Here is a 13257-nt window from a genome sequence, read left to right as displayed (position 1 = left end):
GACTGCACCCAGCAGAGTCAGGGTCCCCCCCTCCAAAATGAGTCCACCCTGCTGACCCCACTCTATACCCCACAGGTACATCCAAGGTGCCTCCTCCCCAAAGGACATGGTCATCATTGTGGATGTGTGAGTATGCGGTGGGGGCCATGGCTGGGTTCAGACCAGGATGGTGGCACAGCTCACCAAGGTGTCACTGTCCTACCAGTGGCTGCAGGGAAGCTGTGTGGGACGGCACAGCCCTGTGCTCCCTCGCTGCCGAGCCCCCAGCACCCCTGTCTCCTGCAGGAGTGGCAGTGTGAGTGGCCTCACCCTCAAGCTGATGAAGACCTCCGTCTATGAGATGCTGGACACCCTCTCAGATGATGACTATGTCAATGTGGCCTCGGTGAGTGCCATGGGGCAAGTGCTGTATCCCCAGGCACCTCCCAGCTCCTCAGCACAGGAGCCCTTTGCCCCCACGCACACCTGGCTAAGGACTCTGCAGCCAGAAATACTATTTCTTGTCTTCCTAACCACCCACCTGCACATAAGCAAGGAAATAGCTGCTCAGGGGGCACACAAAAGCTACCCCAATCATGGGGCATTTGGCAGAGATGTTCCCCGGGTGATCCCAGCCAGCCACCTCCTGTCCATCAGCAGCCACTGGCACCTTGCACCCCATGGCTATGTCACCAGCTCATGACTTCACACAGCACAGTGGCCATGCCACCACATCTGTGTGTGGCTGGGTGCCCTGCCCCTGCCAGCCCTCCCCTGTCTGGCCACCACCAAGCCAGCACTAATTAAAGTGTCTGGCCTGGCTCTGTTTGCTGGATCACCACTCCCCTAATGAATGGGCCCCATTGCCAGTAAATGAATCTGTAAGTGAGAGGCAGCACCTGCTCCTGGTGACAGCACAGCACGGCTGCTTGCACACATTGGGGGTCCTGCAGAACTGAGGGTGCAGGCAAACCCTGCACTGCCAGCACCCACTGCCAGCACCTTCATAACACAGTTCAGTGGTGGATTTGTCCCAAGCCAAGCTTTAGCCTCAGCATCAGCCCTCCCTGGGATGTGGGACACATCTGGGTCACCTGCTGCCCATGAGAGCTGAGTGTGATGAGTGACTTGTGCCTGCTGGTATATGCTCTGTCCCCTTTCTGTGACCCACTCCCTTCCATTTCACCTCCCAGTTTAATGAAAAGGCAAAGCCGGTGTCATGCTTCAAGCACCTGGTGCAGGCCAACATCCGGAACAAGAAGGTGTTCAAGGAGGACGTGCAGGGGATGGTGGCCAAGGGCACAACAGACTACAAGGCTGGCTTTGAGTATGCCTTCGACCAGCTGCAGAATGTGAGCTGGGGGCTGGGCCGTGGGCTGGGGGACAGGGTGCACCTGTGGGTGCTGGGGACAATGAGACAACTCCAAGTGCCTGGCTGCTGCCCTGTGCTGAGGGCTCCTTGTGCTCCTTTTCAATGCTGGGGGAGACATCTACCTCTAGGGATGCTCTAGACAAGGTTTTGCTAGTGCTGCTCCCCTCTGGGTTATTAAAAGTTAGCAGAGCGGGGTGGAGGGGCCAGAGCCAACCAGACACTGTGCCAGAGGCAAAATGAAGATGAATGATGCTATTAGGTGCTGAGTGGCATTAGCCACAACATCGTTCCCCAGCTGGCAGTGTCCCATTGCCCATTCACCCTGGTCACCCTTGCCACAAGAGAAACGGTCTGGGAAAAGAGATAGGTTGGGGCCAGGCCTCCTGGCTTCATCCAGCCCTGTGCCCAGTGCTGCTGGCTCCAGGTGTGGCCTCAGGTGCTGTGTCTGCCCCACAGTCCAACATCACACGTGCCAACTGCAACAAGATGATCATGATGTTCACGGATGGTGGTGAGGACCGAGTGCAAGATGTCTTTGAGAAGTACAACTGGCCCAATAAGACGGTGAGAGGCTGTGGGTCTGTGTGCTGGGCTGGGGCTGCTCACCATGGAGGAAAATGGCTGCTCCAGCTCCATTGCTGACTTCTGCTACACTTGTCTCCTCATCACCCTCTCTCCCCTACAGCCTGCTCCTACATGGAGCCACTGCCCTGCTAATGGGTTTGTAGCAGGCTCCCACCGTCCTGTGAAGGAGGCGTGGGACCAGACACACTATGGGATGCTGGGGAGGGAATGGGGCTGGTGGGCTTCCTGAATGGTGGTCCTGAGGGGAGCACACCCCAAGCATGGGGACAGGGCTGCTGGCAGGCAGACAAACCAGCAGGAAGGTCCCAGTTGCTGCCCAGTACCTGGAAACCTGTGGGGTGGAGGGGTTCTGGCCCATGTATTACCCTCAGAGAGCACAGACCCCTCTGGGAGCAGTGACGCCCCAGAGCAAGGACCACTGAGGTAGGTGGCTTGAGCCAACACAGTGATGCTGGAGGACAGGACTGGTTGGAACCAGGCAAGGAGACAGGGACTCCCTTGCTGCCAGCACTTGCAGGAGTCTTCTGCCTGCTTGCACGCACTCTGTGGGCCATGGCAAGCAATGCCACACTGTTCCTGGAGAGGTCATGGGCTAGGAGCACCAGGTGTGGAAAACAAGGGTGTCCAGTGGATGGCCCTCAGTGTACACTCTGCCACAGGTGCGGGTCTTCACCTTCTCTGTGGGGCAGCACAACTACGACGTGACCCCGCTGCAGTGGATGGCCTGTGCCAACAAAGGTGAGCAGGGCTGGCACAGCACCCACCCCTAGGCTCCCATGTCTGCTACTACCAGCAAAGCACTGGCTAGAGCCCTGGAGGGATGGGGAGCAGGAGCTGGATGGGGAACCAGACTGCTGGACAGCTGGATCTCCAGCTGCCTTTCTCTTTCTTTTCCAAGGTTACTACTTTGAAATCCCCTCCATCGGTGCCATCCGCATCAACACGCAGGTACAGCGGGAGCCAGGAAGGCAGAGTCCTCGAGGGCTGCCCTGCCTGGAGTTCAGGCAGCCCCAGCCCCACTGGGGAGAGTCCACAGGCTGGCACTGAGTGTGGCAGCAAGCTGGGGAACTGAGCTGAGCCCTCAGCCAGGCCCTGCACTATTGGAATAAGTAATTCATCTTCTGCAGCTCCCCATGGACCTGCTGCCTTTTGAGTGACTAATTATGAAACATCAGGCATTAATCAGCACCGAGCAGAGCTGAGCGCCAGCAGGGAGCAAGCGTGGGCAGGACCAAGACGTGTCTGCCCTGCATCTCCTCTCACTGCCTCTTTTCTGCCCCTTTTCTTTATGGGATATTCACGAGGTGCCATGAGGGCAGGTGATGAGGGTCCCCGAGCAGGACATCCCCTCAGGGCAGGGCTGGCAGTGTGGCACGGGGACTGCCTCCCTGCCCAGAGGTCTTCCTTAGCAAGGTGAGACAGGAAAAGGGAAAACTGCCCCAGGAGAAGATGGCAGCCAGGGAGACAGCAGTGACATGATCCAGGCATGATGGAGCAACCCCAGACCCCTGGAGCAACCCAGGGGTTGCTGCCTGGGGAGCCCCTGCCCTGCCTGGGCATGGCCAGTGGTGAGCAGTGCCTTGTTTGCATCTTAACAGGCCTGTAGTGGTCCCAGCTGGAGCCAAATACCCCCAGGTTTGGTGGCTGCCAAGCCCCCTCCCCTAGCTCAGCCTTCAGCTTGGAGGCCTCACCCCATTACTATTCCTGGGGTGTGCTTAGGGCCAAGGGTGTCACCCAGCTGGAGCAAGGAGACATCTGGCTCCCATGTCATCCTTTCCTGTGTCCTGTGTCCCTGCAGGAGTACCTGGATGTGCTGGGCCGACCCATGGTTCTGGCTGGGAACCGAGCCAAGCAGGTCCAGTGGACCAATGTCTACCAGGATGCCCTGGTAAGGACCCTCCAGCCCTGGGGTGCAGGGAGGGCACCCCCATCCCAGGGTCTTACACAGCCCCAGGTGCAGGTGGGCACTCCTACCCCTGGGTCCCACAGAACTCCAGGGTGCAGGTGGATGGGGACACTGGCCCCAGGGTCCTGCACAGGACATGCCCCATGTCCCCTCTCAGGGAAGTAACCCCCCTCTGCTGCCCAGCCCTGGGTCCTGAGGCCAGTGAGTGGCCATAGGACATCATTATGTGCTTGTGCAGGGGCTGGGCCTGGTGGTGACAGGAACGCTGCCAGTGTTCAACCTGACCGAGGACAGCAGCGACAGGAAGGTAGGAGACTCTGCTTCTGCTGACCTGGCTGCACTGGGAGCCCTGGTGTGGGGCCACTGTGGGGTGGGAAGGTGCCCTGGTGATGTGTGCGTGGCTGCAGGGTGGGGTGCTGCCTGCTCTGCACCACCTCCCTGTAGTGACACCAGGAGTGACTGCCATCTCCTTCGCTAGCTCTCACAGTTAAACTGGGACAACTTACAACTGCAAGTCCCTGGAGGATGCAGTGTCCCATGGCGGGCTCCTGGGGGGCTGGTACATCCCACCCTGTGCCCCTGCAGTATCCAAATCTGACCCACATTCCCAGAAGGAGAAGTAGTTCATCCTGCTGTTTCCCTGTCCCTGGGCTGGTGGTGGCAGGTGACAGCCCTGATCCCACCCACTTTCCTCCCTGCATTTCCTTCCAGAACCAGCTCATCCTGGGCGTGATGGGGATCGATGTGGCTCTCAATGACATCAAGAGGCTGACGCCGCGTTACAACGTGCGTGGGGGGCCCCTTCCCCTCTGTCCCTGCCCTGCACTGCCTGATCCTGGTGTGGAATCCCTCTGATGGGAGCCCCAAGCTGTGCCCCAGCACTCCAGAGCACCTCCATCAGCACTGGCAACTAGCAGGAGCTGTGGGTGCTGGCAGGGACTGGGACAGGCAGGAGGGCAGGGATCAAAGCTGCATGATGGTCTGGGACCCAGAGCAGAGCCAAAACCCTTATAGGGTCAGCAGGGAATAAACCTTACAGGCCTGGGGAAAGGAGCAGTGGGCAAAATCCAGAGCCAGAGATTCCATTTTCCTGAGAATAAAAGTAGATGGATAGAATAGTCTGAGCCCTGGGGGTATCATGGGGCGAGCTCTGCCTGCAGAGGTGAGGGTGAACGCACCAGCACAGCATGTCATGCCACAGAGCCACCTGGTCAACCTTATCCCTCCTGTCCTGCAGCTGGGGGCCAATGGCTACGTCTTCGCCATCGACCTGAATGGCTACGTGCTGCTGCACCCCAACCTGCAGCCCCAGGTGAGGAGGAGCCCAAAGGGGAAGCAGCCATGGGGATTATCCAGGCCCTGAGGGACATATAGCTTCCCAGGGTCCTTATTGAGGGGTTTGTGATAAGTTAGTCTGGACTCAGCAGCAGCTGAGGGAGCCCTGAGCCCTTCCCTGGCTCTCCCTTTCTTCCTGTAGATCATCAACTTCCGTGAGCCAGTGACACTAGACTTCCTGGATGCTGAGCTGGAGGATGAAAATAAGGAGGAGGTGAGCAGACCAGGGGCAGCTTTTGGGGCATAGGCTGGTCCCCTCATCTGCAGTTGCAAAGGACACTCAGCCCCTCCAGCCTGCCTTGGGCAGTATCTCATCCTCAGGGTCCTGGCACAGCTCCCATGGAGCCACAGTGGGGACAGGAGCTGGGTCACTGTCCCCTGGGTGCCAGCATGATGAACCTCACCAGATTCATCACCTGGCTGCTCACCCATGGGTCCCCAGTGCCACCCCACTGGGACGAGTGCCCACAGATGCATGGTTAGGCTCTGTGGCCCTCAGCTGCCTCCTCTGTGTCCCACAGATCCGGAGAAGCATGATTGATGGGAATGATGGGCAGAGGTTCATCAAGACCCTCATCAAGTCCCTGGACGAGGTAACACTGCAGGGAAAGGGGGTCTCGGCTGAAACTGTCACTGTGTTGAGCACCCAGAACCAGCAGTGGCAATGAGAGACTGTGTCTGGCACCAGGCTGGGAGCCAGGGCCCTGTGGCACCGTGCCAGCAGAGTCCTGGCACAGCCCAGGCCTGACTGGCTCCCTCTGACCCACAGCAATACATCGACGAGGTGTTCCGGACCTACACGTGGGCTCCCATCAAAAGCACCAACTACAGGTGAGTGTCACTGCCAGGGCACCCACACTGCCCTGCACTGGCTGGACCCATGCCAGCACAGGGCTGGGGGCTTGTGCCTGCAGCTCTCAAAGTCCCCAAGGCACCAGGGATGTGTCCCATGGGCTGTGAGGTTGCAAATATGCTGTCACATCATTGCACACGGGCAGTGATGTGCTGGGGGCACTCCTGAAAGGGCTGCCTGCCAGTGTTAGGCACTGTCGAGCCTGGACACAGTCCTCAGGACTCCAGGCAGGCTGCAGGGCTGGTGTGCAAGGGATCGGACAAGTGACACCCCTGCCACCCCGTGTCTGCCCAGCCAGGGGCTCATGCAGGTCCCTGCCTGCTCTAGGGTGGGTGTCAGTGACATGTGCCCACCCTGCAGCACAGGCAGTTTCTTTAGAGCCAGATGAGAGCAAAGTTCTGCATTTATCACCCCGTTTGTACCAGTTTGGACCAGCAGATGTGTAAGAAAGACCCTGACATAGTCATTTCTCAAGTCATGCTGCCTTCATCCTGGGAAGAGCCATGTGGGCCCCTGTTGCTCAGTGTGCTCCCCTCCTCACCACCCAGCTCAGGAGGGGCTGGAAAGGTTACAGCCACAACCCAGCACTGCCAGGTGTTCCCAGTGCAGTCCCAGCAGTCCCAGTCATGTCCTCCATGATGACACTCCTCTGGAGCCAAGCAGAGCACCCCTCACATTGGTGAGGAGGGGACAATGGCACAGGGTGACACATCTGTAGGATGAAAGCTCTGCGCTCTCATGCCTCTGCTCTGCAGCAGGGATATTTCCTGGGTTTCCCTGGGATGTCAGCAGCACGGGGTGCCACCAACACTGAACAGAAAAAAACTACCACCCTCTTCCTGACACCTGTGGTTTGGGGTGCCACCACCTCTGCTGTGCTGGCTGCAATGCCCAGACTGTGTTCGTGCTGCCAGTGCAGACAGGGTTATCTGAAGGGATGTTTAGGCAGGAAGACCAGATCCAAGTGGCTCTGGTGCAGGTGTTACATCCAATGAGAGTTGGGAATGTAGTCCTTGCTCACTTACTCCTGGCACAAACACTGTCACCAGAGGCCAGTGGCCACTGCAGCTGACACCAAGGAGTCCAGTTCCTTCAGGCAGTGTGTCCTGTGGGTTAAGCAGCCCCAGCACCACCTCATGCTATCTCCTCTTCCACCCATCCCACACCCTGCATGCCATATCCCTGGCTGGTGGATTGCTCTCCTGCCTCACTTACCTGGCTTCTGGTGCCGGTATAATTGGTTTCTCCAGTCTGGGAAGGCTTTGTCCCTTCTTTCATGGGCTGTCTCTTCCTGCCTTCCTCCCTCACAGGGATGTCATGTTCCTCTTCCACATGCATCTCCCTTGGTTCCTGGGCAGGCAGATCCTGCCCATCTCAGCCCTGGCTAGGCAGATGTGCCAACTTCTGTGCCCATGGGTGCCCCCAGGACAGCCCTGGGTGCTCTGAGAATGGCTCTGGATGTAGGGAGGCCCTCCCCATTATGGGCCTGGGTGTTCTGGGGGTGATTCGGGATGCCTCAAGACAGCACTGACTGCAGTTCCTGGAGAAAGGATGCAGCAGGCTGTGCAGGAGGCCAGTGGGGCTGCTGCCTGCCATCACCTGGGTTAAGCTGCTGCTGGCAGGTGCCAGATAGGGATTGGGAGCTGGCCAAAGATTCTGGGTGGGTGTCAAGCCTTACACCAGGTGTCTGCTCTCCCTCTCCACAGCCTGGGGCTGGTTCTGCCTCCCTACAGTACCTACTACATCCAGGCCAACCTCAGCGACCAGATCCTGCAAGTGAAGTGTAAGTAGCCCCTGGCTCTCCCTGCCACCTTCTTGCATTCCCCCTCACCCAATGCCAGCCCATGGCTGTCAGGGGGAGAAACAAAAAGCAAAGACTTGAGAAAAGTCATAGGGATCACTGTGAGAGGTAAAATAAAGAGAAAAATTAAAGCTAAGAGAAGCATGAATAGAGGTGAGCACAGAGGGAAAGAGAGCTGCCTGCCTGGGGTGCCCTGGGGGGCCAGGGTTTGGTCCTGATGCTTTGCACCCCAGAAGCCCAGCCCGGGGCTGCAGGCAGGCACTGCTGGTGCAGGCAGGGAGGTTCTGCCTCTTTGCCTCCTGGGGACAAGGGATGGAGCTGTAGCAGCCAGTTAATTTGTGAGCCTGGGGAGGTTTGCATGGATCTCTTTAATTTCCTTTGGTTTATTACAATACTTTGGTTTCAGTTTAAGCCATTTATTCTTTTTATGAGTTTGGTTTCAGTTGGTTTTGATTTTTGTTTGGAGTTAATCTGTGTACATGTGTGTTAGCCTGGCCCCCCTTTCTCTCTCTTTCTCTTTCCCCTGACCCCCAAGCTTTTTCCCCACCTCAGGTCCACGCTGCTCCCAGGGACCCTCTCCCCCATGGGAGAACTGGACCCTTCCCCTCTCCCCTCTGGTTCCCCCTGTTTCGCCGTCCTGGTGGCCCAACCCCAGTCGCACTCCAGATCCAGCCCCTGCCACCCCCTCCATCCATGGGCAGGAGCCCTGTGTCCCTGTGGGGACGAGGCCAGGCTGTCCCCATCCCTGGGAGGGGGGATCCCCCTGTCTTCCCCAGCTCTGCCCACTGTGCCTTGCATGCCCCCAACTCAGTGAGGACATTTTGATATCAAGACTGTTGCAATTGTTTGCTACTGGTTCTCATTTTCCTTTGGAGTATTGAATATATATCTATATATTTCTCTAGTTATATCTTTGCATTTTTTTAATTCTTACTTTACCGTGGCCTTTTCTTTTCCTTTTGTTACTGGGTTTTTTCTTTTGTTTTCTTTTCTTCATGTCGTTTTTTGCAAGAGGTTTCCTTTTGGTATGATTATAATACACAATATTTTTATTCAAACATCGATTGAATAAAATATTGTTTGTGCCCCCTTCCCCCTTTCCACCCAACCCCTTTTTTTTTTTGTTTGTTGTTTTTTGTTTGTTGTTTTTCTTGCTTTCTCTCTATGGTGGATTCACACAGTACCAAACATCAAAATGAAGGGCAAGTATTTTCAGTCTCAGACCACTCACCTTCACCACCCTGTCCCCTGCCCCGTGTCCAGTCCCCACCAGCCCCCTGCTTGCCCATCTCCCTGCCCGTTTGCCACGCCGAACCTGCAAACCGCCACCAACTCGCCCTTCCTCCCTTCTCCTTCTCCTCTTCCTCCTCCTCTCCTCCAGTTCCCCCTTTATTTGAAAGCAACATGTCTTGTTCTGTTCATGAGAGCTTTGTCACGAAAATCCCCACTCCCTCCCTGCGCATCACTCCCAAACCTGGTTTGATATCGTTCAAGAGCTGATCTCGTATGAAACTGCCGTTTACGATCCACGAGGTTTTTTGTAGCTAGTTGGATGCCCTGCTCTTTCTTCCCAACGCTGCCCCTTCTTGCTCCTCTTCTCCTGCTCGTCTCCTCTAACTCCTTCTCCTCACTCCTCTGCTTCCTCCTCCCCAAGACAACTCAACCTGAAAGGGATAGGGCTGTGCAGGGAGCAGGGAGCTGTGGGGTGGGTGCCCAAAGGTGGCGGGGATGGAGGGCAGGTGGGGGGCCCAATCCATCACTACCATCAGCCTCTGAGACAGGCTTTTTGGGGAAAGCCTGCAAGCAGGAATTCTCTGCAGAGATGGGATGGGACCACCTGGGGCAGTGCCTCCCAGGTGCACAGGTGAAGGCGAGCCTGGCCCCAAGGGCATGCAGGATGGCTGAGCCCGGGGTGCCACACTACCTGCCCCCACAGCTGCTCGGTGGCCGTCCCCCCTTCCCTGGGGACCAGCGTGGCATGGTACAGTGTACTCTACCACTGAAGGTAGTGTCCTTGTGCCGTTTGTGCCCCTGGGAGCACAAGTTTGAGCCTGAAGTCCCACCCAGGCAGGCTGAGGTTCCAGAGTCAGTCTCCCCCTGCAGTGGAGCAGGACATAACCCAGGATTTGGCCCACATTCCCTCAGTGCCAGAGAGGCCTCCTGACCCACAGCTCCCGCACAGCCCCACAGCGGGCCCCCACAGGGGATACTGGGCACACACGGTCCCCACAGGACCTGCCACCACTCTGGATCTCACACAGCCCCCAGCACACGGCACCCACCAGCAGCCTGCCCGGCAGCACTCCCTTCCTGGCACAGGCAGGGAAACAGCTGGGGTGGGGGACACTGCAGCACAGGAGGGGCCATGGGGGACAGGGCCAGGTGGGCAGGACCGTGGGGCGGTGGGAGTGTCACCCTCAGCCCTGTTCTATCAGCCTTGAGTTGCCTCCTCCCAGCGCCCCTGTGATGGCAATGCTGATGGACCAAGTACGAGTGTTTTGTACTCCTCTCCTACTCCTCTTCCACTCATTGGCTTGTACCCAGCCCCTGCCTCCAGCCCTCAGAGAGCAACAGTCCAACCTCTGGCTGTGCCATGCAATGCACCAGGAGCTGGTGGGAGGGCAAGGGGGCGGTGGTGCCCGTCGTGGGGGAGATGTTGTCCCAAGGGTGTCCCATAGCATCCCTCCATGCACCCCCTAACCCAGCTCGCCCCCGCAAGCTGAGCCCTGCATCCTCTGTCTCTTCTGCCAGGGGCATTCCCAGAGACACCCCAAAGCTACTGGGCTGCACCCCCTGTTAAAGCAGAGTGCGCTGGCGGGCAAGTGCGGATCCCCATCCCCACTGGGTACCACCGTCCCGGGGAGGGAGGGGGCACCGGTGCCCGGCAGCGAAGCCCGTCAGCGCATTGCACTGCAGCAGGGCGGGAGCCTCTGGTTGGACTGTCCTCGGCAAGGATCCCCTCTGGCCATGTTGATGCCTGAAAACTCCCTTTATTTTTTTCTCCGACAACCGAGTGTTCTGGTGATCCTCCTCCGGCCAGGAGCGCAGCATGTGGTTCCCTGCCCTCGCCCACCGCCCCTCCCCCGAGAGAGAGACGTCCCCCGCCCTCCCGAACATGCATATATGTATATATATATACATGTGCGCACATATATATATATATGTGTGTGTGTGTCTGTGTGTCCCTGCGTACCGGCCGCGCGTACACACCCGCGCGCCTTCAGCAAATTCGAGCCGAGATGGGCAAACCTCTCCTGATTTGGCTCTAACCTTCCTTCCCGTGCGGTGCCAGCAACAGCAGAACGGCCTTTTCCTTCCTCTCTTGTTACCAAGAGCAGCAAATGCCTTCCTCTTTTCTTTTTTTTTTTTTTGTTCCCTCCCCTCTCTCTCTCTATCTCTCTCTCTCTCTGTCCGTCTCTCCCTCCTGGCCCCCGGCGCCCCCATCCCCGCTCCCCGCCGGATAACCTTCCCTTTCTGTTGCAGATTTTGAATACCTGCTGCCCAACAGCTTTGAGTCGGAGGGACATGTGTTCATTGCTCCCAGGTAGCTTTGCGTGTGCGCTTGCCGAGGTGTGCATCCGCCCCGGCCCCGCTGCCGACCCCACCATCGCCCCCATCCTCGCCTCATCGTGCCTTGTCCCCGCTCCCCGTGCCCTGTGGCTGTGTGTGTCGTGTGCCCGCTCGGCCGCGGGGCTGCCGCCGGGACCCCGGCCCCGCTGCGCCACCCGGTTGCATCCAGCACAGTATATATGCACCCGGTGCAGCCCGACCTCTGCGCGTGCATATATAGGTATAGTTTCTGAAAATCCCTGCCGAGCGAGGGGCCGGCGGCGGCATCATACAGTCGTGCTGGCTGCGGGGGGGGGGGGAGGTGAGGGAGAAGGAAGGGGAGGTTTCGGCTCAAATTTGGGATGCCCAGCTGGTTTGGAGACATGGGGACTGTGTAGCGGACAGGTGTGTCCCCTCCCCTGAGCCATGTCACCCAGTCGCATCACCTAGCAGGGATGAAGGGCCATCCTTCAGTGGGGTGTTTGGGGAGCCCCATGGCTCTGCCGGCACCCTGCCCCTCCCGTTACTACAGTGCAAGCTCTGACCAGCCCTAATTAACATCAGCTAATCACCTACCTGCTGATAGGTCATTATAGCAGCTAAACGCCCTGATAGGGGATGTTTTGCTAGTGCATCTTTTGGGGATTGCAGTAGGTTGAGGTTCAGCACGGCCACCTCTGGGTACCCTCCACCTTCCCACAGCCCACAGCAGCAGTCACTCACATTGAGTAAACCAGCCCAGAACGTACAGTCACTGTGCAGCCCTGGCTTTTTGGGGAGCTTAGTCCCCAGGCCCTCTGCTGGGCAGTGGGGGTGAAGTCCAGGACGCATAGGAGCTAAAGCAGAGTGTGAATGAGAAACAGGAAAATTGATATTAAAAACTGGCCCGTAAGCACACCGGGAGGATGGCTAGGGAGGGGATGCCTGAGCCCAAGGCCCCAGGAGTGGGTCTGCACCCACTGGGCTGCTCAGGCTGCAGCACAGCGATGTAGTGATGGGCTCAGTGTCTGGTGTCGGGCTGTGCAGACGGTGCAGCTGAAGAAAACAGCAGGCTGTGGAAGTCAGGGCGAGCCCTTCGGTATCCCCAGAGCAGCTCCATGAGCACCCTTGCTGCGGTGGGTGCTGCCCGGCTGGGCAGGGGCCGGGGCAGGGAGGGGCCGTGTGCCGGGGCGTGCCCGGCGCCCAGGGCGACTGTATGATCTGCTGCCGGTGCTGCCGCGCCCATGGGCTACTGGAAATTTTCAGAAACCGTATATCCCCCGTCCCCTGTGGGTGTGTGAGTACCTGTATCTGCGTGTCGGTGGAGATATTTAGGTGGCTGTTCCCCAAAAACAGGGATTGAGGGGCCGGGCCGAGCTGGGCAGGGTGCCTCACCTTTTTCAGGTGCCCTGTGGGTATGGCCCCTGCCACCCTTTGCTCCAACATTTGTCCTCTTAATGAGGTTTTTGAGCTTGTAATGAGCTTGGCGGAGGGGTTGTGAGTGGGGGAGCCCTGAGCACCCTGGCACTGCTCACAGCCACACCGCTGAGGAATGGGAGGCTCCTGGCACACTGGGGTGACACTAACCTGTGCCACCCAGTCAGAGCCAACAGGTTAAAGCTGTCCCTGGCATTGGTGGGGCTGGGACTCTGAGCTCAGGGTGTTCCAGACTGAAGCAGGGACATGGCACCCACCATACTGCCTGTCCCAGGAGTGTCTCAGTGATGTCCATGGGCAAGCACCCACTGCCACCAGCTGGGGCTCAGCCAATACCCAGTCATCTGTGCAAAAGGCACAGGTATGGCCTTGAGTGCCTGCCTGGTGCTGCCAGTGCAGCTGTGGAGAATCCTGAGGCAAATCCTTGCTGGAACTCACGATGGAGCCCCCAGTCCCTGGGG

At 58.1% G+C, this 13257-nt stretch overlaps 1 protein-coding gene across 2 annotated transcripts in view; it reads left to right on the top strand.

Annotated features, from left to right (window-relative positions):
* Positions 1–13257, top strand: part of CACNA2D2 (calcium voltage-gated channel auxiliary subunit alpha2delta 2) — a 188283-nt gene that overhangs the window by 169693 nt on the left and 5333 nt on the right. The window contains exons 8-23 of one of the 2 annotated variants that reach the window (XM_062500985.1): positions 76–126; positions 286–385; positions 1173–1331; positions 1808–1915; positions 2596–2674; positions 2835–2884; positions 3735–3824; positions 4081–4149; positions 4554–4628; positions 5080–5154; positions 5320–5391; positions 5699–5770; positions 5947–6008; positions 7737–7813; positions 9013–9033; positions 11315–11375. In XM_062500985.1, coding sequence (XP_062356969.1) covers positions 76–126; positions 286–385; positions 1173–1331; positions 1808–1915; positions 2596–2674; positions 2835–2884; positions 3735–3824; positions 4081–4149; positions 4554–4628; positions 5080–5154; positions 5320–5391; positions 5699–5770; positions 5947–6008; positions 7737–7813; positions 9013–9033; positions 11315–11375 — 1221 coding nt within the window. The remainder of the gene's footprint in view (positions 1–75; positions 127–285; positions 386–1172; positions 1332–1807; positions 1916–2595; positions 2675–2834; positions 2885–3734; positions 3825–4080; positions 4150–4553; positions 4629–5079; positions 5155–5319; positions 5392–5698; positions 5771–5946; positions 6009–7736; positions 7814–9012; positions 9034–11314; positions 11376–13257) is intronic. The other variant, XM_062500986.1, reaches the window with a different exon arrangement.

The sequence above is a fragment of the Cinclus cinclus genome, chromosome 12 (genome assembly GCF_963662255.1).
Source record: "Cinclus cinclus chromosome 12, bCinCin1.1, whole genome shotgun sequence".
In the NCBI taxonomy this organism is placed as follows: Eukaryota; Metazoa; Chordata; class Aves; order Passeriformes; family Cinclidae; genus Cinclus; species Cinclus cinclus.
Note: the sequence above shows the minus strand (reverse complement) of the source record. Positions and strands in the feature narration are given on the sequence as shown.